At 39.1% G+C, this 13,919-nt stretch overlaps 1 protein-coding gene across 2 annotated transcripts; it reads left to right on the top strand.

Annotated features, from left to right (window-relative positions):
- The first annotated feature begins 9,569 nt into the window (after nucleotides 1-9,569).
- On the top strand, nucleotides 9,570-13,582 carry LOC110919477 (polynucleotide 5'-hydroxyl-kinase NOL9). 2 transcript variants are annotated; one of them, XM_035986438.1, is made up of 9 exons: nucleotides 9,570-9,836; nucleotides 9,920-10,017; nucleotides 10,110-10,131; nucleotides 10,231-10,379; nucleotides 10,446-10,629; nucleotides 10,735-10,915; nucleotides 11,415-11,514; nucleotides 11,913-12,040; nucleotides 13,149-13,169. In XM_035986438.1, the coding sequence occupies exons 1-9, from the start codon at nucleotides 9,676-9,678 to the stop codon at nucleotides 13,152-13,154; spliced, it is 1,029 nt and encodes a 342-aa protein (XP_035842331.1). In that variant the 5' UTR covers nucleotides 9,570-9,675; the 3' UTR covers nucleotides 13,155-13,169. The 2 variants fall into 2 exon arrangements, with proteins under 2 accessions (XP_035842331.1, XP_022019445.1); XM_022163753.2 differs by lacking the exon at nucleotides 13,149-13,169 and adding an exon at nucleotides 13,329-13,582 and having other exon boundaries at nucleotides 9,574-9,836.
- The last annotated feature ends 337 nt before the right edge of the window (nucleotides 13,583-13,919 follow it).

The raw sequence follows: 13,919 nt of genomic DNA, 5'->3' as shown, positions 1-13,919 counted from the left end.
ATATGCGTAAACTCAGTTTATGACCAGATTATAAACATCAAAATATGTTAAACATGTTAACATATTAGTACATAATTCAATTGCAAGCTTATTTGTGTCTAAAACCTTATTTTTGCTAAAAAGGGCATAAAGGTCAAAGTATGGCATAAATACGAAAACTTGCATAAAACTCAGATTCCTAGTCCGAGCACGTAATATAACCTTCTAGGATTATACTACATTATATTACGATCATAACGGAACCTAAAATCAGTAGCATACTAGTTTAATTCGGTTTATAACCAAAAGTCAACGTAGAAGTCAAACTACGCGACTTTCGGTTGCGAACCGACCCTAAAACGGGAATTGACGAGCCGAACATGTTTACACATGTTCTAATAATTATTACCAAGTTTTTTAAGTGATAAACCATATTTTAGAACACTTCTAAACTCATATCACAATTATTTTAAAAATCTGACCCGTTGACTTTTAAATTATTATTACTTTGACTCGTCAATTGACCAAGCAAACGTGATTCTTAGGAGGTGCCCTTTTGAGTGATTAACACCTACCTAATTACGATCATGTAGCCATGTTCGTTGTGAACAATGGCTTGACCTTTTAAGGTCCTACTAAAAGTCAAAGTGTTATGACGATAACGATGGACTTTTGGCTTAAAAACCTATAAAACATAAACTAGTGGCGAGGAACACTTACAAAGGGTCCTAGCAATCTTTCAACTAGAATAGGCTTCCTTATGATCAGGAATCCCAGAAAGCTTAAGGAAAACTTCAAGCTAGAGAGAAATGAAAGGAAGGTGCAAGTGTTGAATAATGAAACCTTACACCTATTTATAGTGCTTGATGAGTCCTTGGATGATCAACAAGTGTATTGTGTGTTCTCCAACGATTACTAGGATCATAACATGTGTAAACCATGTTTAAAAACCATTAAAGAGGCCCTAGTATTGAGTTATGAGAGTGAAGGTGGTTTGTGTGGTAGCCAAGTTTGAATAACCTGCAGCTGCCAAAGGATTCTGTCCAGATCCTGTGCTCGTGTCACGCGACCGAGAGGGAGGGGGGCTGTCGCGCAGCGTAACCCCCTAAGGTTTCAGCAATTCAAGTTTTAAAAAATGACATGTTCAATCCCTGCACCTTATAGCTTGAAATAACTTTCGTTTTCAGCACATTTGGCCCTTCAAGTTATATTTTGGGTTTTCATGGGAGTATAACAAACACCGTTAAGCTTTGGGTTCGTTAAAAGATCACTCGAATACACTGATTTCTCTCGTTTAATGATTTTAACCCTTTCAACGCACAACTTGTGCGTAACATCGTTAAACGATATCAAAGCTCTACATAATCCATGTTAGGCATTCTCGAGGGTATAACCGAGCATTACGACGCTCAGATTCGTTAAAAGGTCATTCAGAGGTAAGAATTAACATATTGACACTTTTAACCCTTCTAACGCACAAACTTGTTAGGCATTCCCAAGAGTATGAACAAATATTATGAAGCACCCGGTTCGTTAAAAGGTCACTCAAAGGTAAGAATTAACATGTTGACACTTTTAACCCTTTGATGCACAACTTTTGAATTATATTGCAAACGGTTTCGTTAATCCAACAAGTGGCTTATTAAAAGAATACGAATACCGTATAAGGTCACTCAGAGGCTTAGTTTAAGCATGTTGACATTATTAGTCCTTGTATTCAAAGTTTTCATTGTTTGGCAATAATAGTCCCTACTAGTCAACGTTTGACTTAATTAGGATTAGGGACACGTGTCAACATATAATTGGACACGATTTACGAGGTATTACACATATTTTTTCAACTTCATCGCAGATTTCTCTAAAATCGTCGTTCTGCTCACCTCTCTCACGCATAAAGACAAACCTTTTGTTTGGGGAACCGAACAGGAGGATGCCTTTCAAACTCTCAAGCTTATGCTCTGCAATGCTCCTATCCTCACTCTACCCGATGGAAATGACGAATTTGTAGTCTACTGTGATGCCTCTAACCTCGGTCTTGGTTGTGTCCTTATGCAACGGGACAAAGTTATCGCGTACGCGTCTCATCAGCTCAAGGTCCACGAGAAGAACTATACAACCCACGATCTCGAGCTTGGTGCAGTTGTTTTTGCGTTAAAGATTTGGCGACACTACCTTTATGGTACCAAGTGTATGGTCTTCACCGACCATAAAAGCCTGCAACACATCTTGAACAAGAAGGAACTGAATATGCGCCAACGCCGATGGGTTGAACTTCTCAACGATTACGACTGTGAGATCCGTTACCACCCAGGCAAAGCAAATGTCGTTGCCGACGCTCTCAGCCGACGAAGCTATTTTCATATCGTTCGAAATATTCAAGCCCAGCACGACCTCGAAGCTCTAATCCGTGACGCTCAGCACGCCTGCTTCATTGAAAACACCTTGAAAAAGGAAATGAAGAAGTGTGGTGTTGAAACTCAACTTGTCACCAAATCGAACGGTATCTACTACTATCTCGATCGCATCTGGATCCCTAGTCGCAATAACCTTCGGGAGATATTGTTGACCGAAGCCCATAAATCCTGATATTCCATTCATCCCGGTGCCGACAAGATGTACCATGACCTTCGTCTTCGGTATTGTTGGCCTGGAATGAAGAAGGATATCGCTCTCTACGTTTCGAAGTGCCGGACTTGTTCGAAAGTCAAGGCTGAACAACAACGACCCTCTGGCTTACTCGTACAACCCGAGATCCCTATGTGGAAATGGGAGAGTATAGCTATGGACTTCATTACGAAACTCCCGCGCACGCCATCAGGTCACGATAGCATTTGGGTTATCATGGGTTGTCTTACAAAATCTACTCATTTTCTGCCGATACGAGAAGACTATAAGGTCGAACGATTAGCACGAATCTACACCGACGAAGTTATTTGTCGATATGGGACACCTCGTGATATCATCTCTGACCGCGATGGTCGATTTACCTCACGCCTTTGGGAAACGTTTCAATCCGCTCTCGGTACTACTCTTAATCTAAGTACCGCTTTCCATCCCCAGGCCGACGGTCAGACTGAACGCACGATTCGCACCCTCGAAGACATGCTCCGTTCGTGTGTTATAGATTTCAGTGGTAATTGGGATTCGCATTTACCTTTAATTAAATTCTCGTACAACAACAGTTATCACTCTAGCATTCAAATGGCACCATTTGAGGCATTATATGGAAGAAAATGTCGATCGCCTATTGTATGGCACGAGATCGGAGATGCGCAAATTACCGGTCCTGAGTTATTACAAGAAACGATTGACAAGATCCTCCAGATACGAGACAATCTCTTGAAAGCTCGGAGTTGTCAAAAGAGTTACGCCGATAAAAGCCGCAAGCCCATTGAGTTCGAAGTTGGCGATCACGTACTCCTAAAGGTTTCACCATGGAAGGGGGTTATCCGATCCGGCAAGAAAGGAAAGCTCGCGCCTCGATACGTTGGACCCTTTAAGATTCTGGAAAGAACTGGCAAAGTGGCCTACATACTCGAATTACCGGAGGAACTCAACAACGTACATCCGACTTTCCATGTTTCGAACCTAAAAAAGTGTTTAGCCGAGCAGAATTTACATGTTCCTCTTGAGGATCTACAAGTGGACGAAACATTACACTTCGTGGAAAAGCTAGTCGAGATTATGGACCGAGAAACCAAAAAACTCCGACGCTCACGCATTCCTATAGTGAAGGTTCGCTAGGAAGGCAAACGCGACGCCGAGTTCACTTGCGAACTCGAGAGCGATATGTAGGCTAAATATCCACAACTTTTCGTTACGCTTGCGCCTTAATTTCGGGACGAAATTTCCTAAAGTAGGGGAGGCTGTAACAACCCGACTTTTAAGTCAAAGTACAAGTCAAAGTCAAAGTCAAAGTCAAGACATGTCAGCATTCAGATCTATCATTTCTTACTAAATTATTGTCTTGTACTCTCGTAATCCGATAATCGATACTTTAGTTAACGCTATTTTAGATTATGATTTATTATTTTGTGAAGTGACAATGCGATAAACGCAACTAAACGCTATCCTACTTAACGCTATCACATCGCTATCACGTCGCAACTCGAATCGCAGTTATTGGTATTATTCTATGTGTGTGTGCTATTATGTGCTTTACTTGTGCAAGTTGTAAATGTTTAAAGGTGTTATTCGCAAACGCAATCGCAACTCTATCGCACCGCAATCTCATCGCAGACTCTAAACGCAGACTTACTTACTTATATGATGTTATTTGTTAGTTATGTTATTGTGTAACTATTGTTTAATATTATCGCATCGCTTACTCGCAACTCGCTAAAATGCAACGCAACGCTCAACGCACGAAACGAAAGTTGGAAAACTAACCCGCACACGTCGTTCGACCGAACGACCATTCGATCGAATAGACATCCGACCGGATGACCATCCGATCGGATGGCCATCCGAGCGAACAGCTGTTCGACCCACTCAACTTACACCGCCTTTCTCACCTTCACTTATAAATACCCCTCCTGTCACATCAGTTGTTCATTGATGTGACATCCCCGTTCGACCCGTGCACTCTCAACCTCTTTTCTCTCGATTTCTCGCGATCCTTGTAAGTTTTCACTCTAAATCTTGTACTTCTAACATCAGCACACACTTTCTCATCATGTTCACCAACAAATCTTACCTTTTCACCGTGAAATCATCTGATTCGGGCTGTCCTAGAGTGACGTCACCATAGGTTCTTATAAACACTGAAGTGTGACCTCATCTCATCAAGAACGGTTCGGATCTAAAGGATTTCCACATGTTTTTACACTTATTTCAACTAAATTTAAACACTTTTATCTATTTTTCAAAATTTTCTTCAACATCTTTCACTTTTCACTTAAACCGTAGGATCTGAACTCGTTCAGGCTCTCTGCTCATCCTCTAGTGGAGAACCAATCGGAGAATGGATTTCTACCGAAGAGACGACCGATTCACGGGTTGAACAAGAAACGCCGTCAGGAATAGTTAGTCCGATCGAACGGGGTGATTCCCATCTAACCGAACAAGTTGGACTTGATGTGATTTCCGTTGTTTAACATGTCGTCACACCGTCTCGATTAAACCGCAAAACTTTTAAGTTAGGAAACTTTGTAAAAATTTTTCAAACAAACGGATTGCTCGATCGAATAGCCATGCGATCGGACGACCATCCGATCGAATGACTATTCGACCAGGCGACTACCCTTTATAAGTTCAATACTTGAAGTTTTGGAAAATTTCAAAGAGTATCAGCTTTCAATCGAATTACCATTCGATCGAACAACCATCCGTCCGAATGACCATCCGATCGAATGTATTTATTTATACTACAACGAAAACTTCAAAAGTTCAAATATTTCACAACACACTTCCTTCAGTCGAATGACCAACCGACCGAATGGCCATCCGTCCGGATGACTATCCGTCCGGACGGTCATCCGACCGAACCAACATCCGATCAATCATCTCACCGACGCACTGTTACACACTGTTCAATGCTTACACCATCGTTCTCTGATCAGGCTAATCTCTCAAGCGCTCCTTTCAATCCAAGACTGTGTTTATTTATTAAACGCGATCTGTGAGTATACTTGATCCCTTTTTGCTTAACACACTTTTGGGTGTTACATACGTTACCTATGCTACATCACATCAACACACAACGCAAACACCTTTTATACGCTAACCGCTCTCGCATGTTATACGTGTTATTCGATGAATGCTTGTGTGACACCCCAGGAAAACCAGTAAACGATACAACTTACCTAGCTTCCTCAGTAACCGCATGCTAAATTTCGGGACGAAATTTCTTTCAAGTTAGGGATAATGTGACAACTCGAGTTTCCAAGATTCCACTTTCACATTTATTGCACGTTCACTGTTTGTTAAGTTGTTCACTTGCACAATTGGTTTACCTTGTAACTGTACATGTTTTGGTTTAATAAAGTGTATTGTGATTGTGCATGGTTATGTGTTAAGTGTAACAAATATATGAACTTGGTGATGAAATTGTAAAATCATTTTGTGATGGGTGTTTTATGTGAAAGATGACACTTAGGGACGAATAGAGTAATTAGTGAAATTCTAATCATTCTTAACCCTAACCTCCTCCCTAATCATTCACAAAGATCATCACACGTACTTCCACATTCTTCTCTCCTCTCCTACAACCATCTTCTCATCATTCTTGGCTTCACAAGTTCTTTTGCATCAAGTTTGATTACCAATCCATCTAGAAGCAATCCAAGGTAATTGTTAATGATTGTTTGTTGTTATTAATCCTTGATTATGTGGTTCATGTAAACCCTAGTTCTACATGTAATGGTTCTGTGCTTATTGATTTATTCTGATTATTGAGAAGTGAATATGATTGTTGTGTAATCATTTGCCTGATGATTTAGATGTATGATATGTTGGAACTATTGATGGTTAATTCGATTTCTGCACTGTGAAAGTATGAAATTAGGGTTTTCTTGATCGTAGAAAACGTAACTGTTACCATGGAGTTGAATATTGCATGATTTATGTTAGTCCGACCTTTGTGATGTTAGGATGTTTGTCTGAGTTTTAAGATGGATAGAAGTCCGAATTTTTATTCATGAATATGGTCCGAACTTTTTACATCTCACAAGATCCAACTTAATGAGGCCATGTTGTCCGAGTTTCATTAGGGTAAAGTGTTGTCCTAATTTCATATGGGATCAAGGGTTCGACTTTTGTAAGTGTCATGAGGTCCGACTTTTATATATAACTAAAGGGGTCCGACTTTTGTAAGGGAAACCTGGGTTGGATCCTTGAGCCAACGGGTTTTACCGATAATTTCACTGTCGTGCCTATGAGCGGGTGGGTTACCGGGTTTTCCCCGGAATTGGTGGTGGACTCGGGTTACTCTCGAAGTACTCTATTTGTCCAGTGGGTGCCCCGAGAGTGCTCGGGATTGAGTTTGTTGGCCGTTCAAAAAAAAAGGGGTCCGACTTTTGTTCAAACATGAGGGTCCGACTTTTTGCCAAAAGTTTATGTGTGTCCGAGTTTGTAGGGGGGGCGGCTCTTGTCCGACTTTTACATGATCAAGAGAGTCCGAACTTTAATGATGAAGACTTGGTCCGAGTTTTAGGCTTTAAAAGCCTTGTCCGAGTTCTTGCTTGTTACATAAGGTCCGAGTTTTTCATAAGGCCCTAGTGTCCGAGTTTTATCTAAGGAAAGGGTGTCCGAACTTTAAATTGTAACACATGATCCGAGTTTTTGAATGACATATAGGACAAATCTGTTGTGGGTGATTGTTTATTGGACCGAACCCAAATTGCACATGTTAACCTTGTTAGTATGTTAACCCTGTTGATGTGTTAACCCTGCTACGTGTGTTAACGCTACTATGCATGCTAGTTCTGTTAATTCTGATTAACGTTGTAACACGGTTAAACATACCAAGACTGTTGATGAGTAACTGAGTTAAAACAAACTGAGAAAGCCTTGAATATAAAGCTTGAGTTGCATGAATATGATTAGCTGCTTATGTGATACATGATGTTAACTGTCAAACGCTTTGTGACATAGATTACATGCGTATCATTACGAACATGAACTGATTTAATACACGTGCACACTATAGGACTTGACTGATTACTTGTGAGCGCATAACCTAGCATACCGAGCAAACCAAGGTGAGTTCACACAGCCAAGACATGGGATTCCCGGGTTGGGAATTGGGTTGGAAGATTTGAATTGGATAATTACTCGTACTTACGCTATTGCTAGACTATATACCATCATCCTCAGGTTAGTCAGGACACTTACGTAAAACCTACGTAAACTAGTATCCACCACTGTCTCCCGGGTCGGGAGGACACTTACGTAAAACCTACGTAAACTCATACCTACTACAGTCTTCCGGGTCGGAAGGACACTTATGTAAAACCTACGTAAACCCCACGCGTACCACTGTCCTCGGGGAAGGGCACTCACGTAAATCCTACGTGACCTTGTACGTATTCCTGTTCTCGGGTTAAGAAGAACACTCATGGTTGCAAATAGTCTAGTAAGGATAAATATGGGAAGCCCCCATTAGTGATAACTGTAACCACGGGAAGCCCCCACTAGTAGTGCATATATACATGGGAAGCCCCCACTAAATGAACATACGAATTACCATTACGTACTTACTTTCTGTGAACTCGCTCAACTAGTTGTTGACTCTCTGTTGCATGCCTTGCAGGACCTTAGGTACATATGGAGCTTGCACAGGGAGGAGCAGGTCGTTGTGGAGCATGGATCGTGGATGCCATGTTAAACTTTATAACACTTGAACTTATTACATACATTGGGTTTTCATATTATGCTTCCGCTACTAATATTACGTTTGGTTTGAACATCAATTGTATTGAGTTGGATTTTTATGAACTACTTTAATTATTATATGCTATGTTCAATATGATTGGTGGCTTGATCCTGGTCAGTCACGCTCCCAAGCGGTGATACTCCGCAGGTGGATTTTGGGGGTGTGACAGCTTGTATGCTATGTTTACACAGTAATTGTTGCCTGACACCTTAGCAACGATAGTACTATAGTTTGGACTTAGCACCTGTCGTGGGCAGGGGTTGTTAAGGGTTTTACTTCACATGGTCACGGTGGTGATAATGTGTTGCGCATTCTACAACTCGCAGTCACGTCTGTGCATATTTCATTGTCGATAGCTTACTTGCTTCACATTTCTACGTGTTACATGCTGGTTGTGCGTAAATCGCTTTTCGCTACTATATGTTATTAAACTTGTATGCTCACCTTTACACTCTGTGTATTCACTTTATTTTAACGTATGTGACAGATGTTTAGGATGATTTGCTTGCTATGCTTGATGAAAGAAGTAGGTGGTCTAGAAACGTCATTCAATAAAATTTGAGGGGTTAGGTTTTTGGGGGGTGGGGTGGGGGGGTTAGGTTTTTTGGGGGTTTTTTTGGTGAGGTGTAGTTTTTTTTTTTTTTTTTTTTTTTTTTTTTTTTTTTTTTGTGCCGGGGGGGGGGGGGTTAGGTTTTTGGGTGGGGGTGGGGTTGGGTGGGGTGGGGTGGGTGTTTAGGTTTTTGGTGGTGATGTAGTGGGTTTTTTTTAGGTTATTGGACACTTGTCACTCTATAAATCTTTCTTACACTTCTTACAATTAGAAGTTTTTGTAGAATAACTTGACCCTAGAATTACAATAATCGAAGGATTTTTTATTGCTGAATTTACTTTTGGATAAATAAAAGATGTTGTAAACCTATGTTAGTTGAGAATTTTAATAGTTCATTAGTATATATATATAACACGTAATACGCAATTTTAATAATAAGAATTGTAAACTTGAAGTTTAGAATTATATTTGTTCCAACCCCATGTAATACACATATACCTGATTGAAAAGAAACCATTGAAAAATAGTATAATAACAATTTAGAAAAAAAAAAAAAAAAACATGGATAAGGCCAGAGATGGACAAAAACCGGTTCGCGAAAGGAAGCTGATTGAAACAGATGGCTGAAACCGAAGCAACCCGTTGGTTTGTAATCGGTCCAAGAGCGAAACCCATTAAAAACGAACCGAAACTTTCGCCTTATTGACACAAAAGCCCAACACCCCATCCCTAACAAAAGAAAAGAAAAGAAAACAAGCAAGAAGACACAAGAATGGCGATGGAGGAGGAAGCATATATACCAGAAGAGTGGTCCGAAGCAGCCGCCACCATAGCTTCTGCTTCTGGTGGTCCTATAACGGCCTTCATATGCGGCCCCAAAAACAGCGGCAAGTCAACCTTCTCTCGTCATCTCCTTCAACTTCTCCTTCCTCGGTACTTTGTTTTATTCTTATTAGGCGGGTTTATATACCTCATTCATGCCCCAGCTGTCCGGTAAATATATTCTTTCATTTCAGGCACAAGAGAGTTGCTTACTTAGATTCTGATGTTGGACAACCTGAATTTACCCCTCCTGGATGTCTCTCACTTACTATACTCGACACTGAAACCACTGGTACATATAATTTCTAATAATTTATACCCCTAAATTCCACCTTATGGATGATGCTGACATTCTTTTCGCCTGCTGTCTTTGTTGCATCACAGATATGAAACCTCAGCCAGAAAGGTATTATTATTTATACAATATCTCACCTTCAAACAAACAATTTGTAAACATTTCTTGCTACTTAAATATGAACATCTCATTTGTGCCAAATTTCTCCAGATGTTTCTTCTTTGGTGACATATCTTCCAAAAGAGACCCCCAGATTTATCTCACATATATATTTGCCCTATACGATCACTACTGTCACCAAATTTCAACTACCAATAGTGGGGTGCCCCTGATTGTCAACACGTCCGGTTGGGTTAAAGGTATGCTTCACATGTGTACTGCTGCTGGCATCTCTTTCTTTATAAGCTTCGTTACTTGTGTGACAGGTATCGGGTATGATGTACTTGTGGATATGCTGAACCACATTGCTCCTAGTCATGTGGTTAATATTCGTATTTCTGCTAAAAGTAAGAACCTACCCTCTGGAGCATTTTGGTCACAAGATGGGGATGCTCGGGCCATAACCCTACTTGAAATTAATTCAGCCCGCCAGGACTCCTTAAATCGATCGTATGTATACAATTTACATAAGGGAATGTTGGTGATTCATTCAAATTTAGGCAAATTTCACTTCTTGGTTATTACTTTTTGCTGACGCTTCATTTTCTTTTTCAGGGTTCTGGTACATAAGGATTCACGCCACATACGGGATTTAAGTATAGTGACATATTTCAGACAGTGCTTTTGTGGTGACGTGAATATGAGCTCAATTAAGGAAATTGCTTTAGCGTTGGCTGCTCACTCTCCTTATGAAGTTTCTGTGTCAGCTGTCAACATTAAGCACCTACATTGTGAGGTTACTTATGTCAACAGCTTTTATTCTATAGTTTTTTTTTTTTTTTTTTTTTTTTTTATGGATAAATATCTTTGATGCATTTTACATTCCTATCTTTTTGTTTCTTCATTCTTGTTCTTTTTGTTCATCCAACTGTTAGTTATTTTTCACATGTGACATGCCTACAAAGCTAAAAACAATTAGATCTACCTGCTTATTTGAACTGATATATCTACCTGAAAAAAACTGTTAACCGGTCAATTCAGTAGTTGTTACATATGCCACATAGTTTCACTATGGACCCTGTAGAGCTGTAATCAGAAGTGAGAAAAATGGGAGGGTTGGGTAAGGGGTTAAAACAGGTGCTTTTAGGCTTGGCTACATGGTCTTTAACTTCTGGTGGGGTGTAATCTAAGATAACTATTATTCTGGAAGGTCCAGCCAGCAAACCTGTTAAGAAATAAAATCAATCTCTTATATACATGGTTTGCTGCATCCTGATTCAACTTGTGTAAAACAGGTGCCAAAAGCTGAAATTTTCTACAGTTTGAATGCAAGTATAGTTGGATTGGCAGTTAATTCCGAAGGTTCTGAGCAACCACCTCGCTGTGTTGGCCTTGGTAGGTTATGTTCCAATAACTAGCTTCTGGCTTAACATATACTTGCTTTTGTTATTCCTGGGATCCTAGTGCTGCAACTTTTCTTCTCTTTCTTCACTCAGATGTGTGTGTATAGAAGGGGGCCTATAAAATGAAATCGTTTCGAACATGGGCTTATCTTCTTTGAGTGGCATATACATAGACGTCTCAAAATGAGTGGGTTGGGTCGCAGGTCAATGCGGGTGTATTTTTTGTGCCAGGGAATGGATTGGGTTGACCCAAAAACGCTTTTCTTGCAAATATCTTAACTTTTTGAATGTTTCAGTTGATTCATGTACATTCTGTTCTAACTAATATATAATGTATCAGTAAATCAAACTTCCTCTTAAATGATACGTGGGTTTTTTGTTTTTTGTCAGGGATTGTTCGAGGAATAGACACTTTGAGACGGGTTCTTTACATAATAACTCCTGTTCCGTCAAATGTTCTGGAGGAAGTTGATGTTCTACTGCAAGGGTTCATTCAGATTCCTGCTTGCTTGCTTCAGGTACACCACCTACGTCTCTCATTCTCATATGAAATATATTCATGAATCATCTCCTTTGTCCTTCCTTTAAATAATTAGTGTGCCAAGTAAGGTGCTTACCAAAAATGCGTTATTTCAATAACATTTTTATTTTTTGAATAAAATATATGCATTATAAGTATACCTTGTATGCCTTTCTAACCATTTTTTCGTAAATCTATTTTTTTTTCACTCTACCCATTAGAGATAAAAGACATAACCCGCTGGTCACATCAACCAATTTATCAGTAAAATGGTTGATCCAATTTATTAAAGCATATTGCTGGTTAGAGAAGTCGATTTCAACCAGTTTACTAATGAGTTGGTTGATTGTGTTTTCCTTCATCTATTATTTAAAATATTGAATAATTATGGTGGTAATACAGTAGAAACTCGATAAATTAATACTCGATTATTTAATAAACTCTCTAAGATAATATTTTTTGCCGGTCCCGACTCGGGGATAGGGTGCTAAATTAATAATTCGCTAAAATTATAAGATAATACATTTTTGATAATTTCTTTAGACCCCATATAAAATATAAATTAATAATTCCTTATATATAGCATATTACATGAATGATTTATAAGACCGCTTAACTGTATTCGATATTGTCGCTTGACTCACCTGCAAACCATAGTTACTATGAACCCATTCTTGCAATTGGTTTTGAGTGAGACTTGGATTATCCTTGTTGTGCTTGCATAATGCTCTTCGAATCTCGTCTGTCATTGTTGTTTTTTTCACACCTTTAAGATGGGAAGCCATGTTGTGTGTATGATTTGTTTGTGTTAACCTATTTTGATCTTGTATTTATATAGAAAATATTTTTAATGTCCATAAAGTGATACATTGAACACAAGAAGCATAATAAGGTGGGAGATTGAAGGTTTCTTTCAAATTGGGCCGTTCATTTGATATACATGCATTGTATACAATAATTAAGTGGAAGCTTGAAAGGTGTTTGTAAACTAAGTATTCTACTATAAATTAATAAAATATTAATTAATATATAAATTAATAATTATTATTTTATAGAGTTTCTACTGTATCTGATATCTGATCAAATGTAACACATTCATATTTTAGAAATAATTGACAAGTGTTGGCGAGCTGTCAAACTGACCCGGTGCAACCCACCCTAAAAGTATAACCCATCGTGACATCAAACCATCTTAACCAGTTACGCGCCCAGTTTGCCACACCTTTATTGTTGGTAGGTGGATCATTCCCATGCCCCATAATTGTTTTTTACTTTCTTTTGTTCAGGTACAGGGCTGTGTTTCACCATACATGGCTTCAAATGTGCTGCCTGGGATTTGAAGTAGAAAGACAATGGCATACATCGTTTATTGTTTGCCCAAATTTTGCTTAGTCCTATGTTTTGCATATTATATTTATTTTCCTCAAAAAAACCTTTAGTTCCACCTGTTTTCTGATTTATGATCAGGCTAATATATGGTTTCTTTAGTTCCTAATCAATTAACGGTTCTTATTTTAAACTTTTCCTACATGTATCATCATTCAAGGTGTTAGGGAGTTCTTGTTGTGAGGAGAGTATATTTTTTAGTAGATGTTCTCGCAACACGTGCAATGGTGGAATAGAAGGACAAACGTGTCATTTTGTCCTTGGTTTTAAAAAGGGTTGAAAAAGATTGTGTATAGCAAAAGCAAAACTTACGGACGCAAGTGCCATTAGCGTCCTAGATTTTAAGTGCGCTATTTAAGTGGTTTGAAATGGCAAAATGAACAAACCATAAAATACGTTAAGCATATCTATTATTACATGTACGATTCAAACATATCTACTTGATTTATTACTTTAATAAATCGTACTTCGATCAAGCAAAGAAAAATGAC

This window comes from Helianthus annuus, chromosome 2, assembly GCF_002127325.2.
Source record: "Helianthus annuus cultivar XRQ/B chromosome 2, HanXRQr2.0-SUNRISE, whole genome shotgun sequence".
Classification (NCBI taxonomy): domain Eukaryota; kingdom Viridiplantae; phylum Streptophyta; class Magnoliopsida; order Asterales; family Asteraceae; genus Helianthus; species Helianthus annuus.
The sequence above is the reverse complement of the archived record's forward strand: the minus strand, read 5'-3'. Positions and strand labels throughout refer to the sequence as shown.

Excerpts from the sequence above, each read along its gene's own strand:
- LOC110919477 (XM_022163753.2), top strand. The coding sequence starts at position 9,676 with ATGGCGATGGAGGAGGAAGCATATATACCAGAAGAGTGGTCCGAAGCA. Across the intron at positions 10,630-10,734 it reads CAGGACTCCTTAAATCGATC|GGTTCTGGTACATAAGGATT; the intron begins GTATGTATACAA and ends TTTCTTTTTCAG. Across the intron at positions 12,041-13,328 it reads TTCCTGCTTGCTTGCTTCAG|GTACAGGGCTGTGTTTCACC; the intron begins GTACACCACCTA and ends TCTTTTGTTCAG.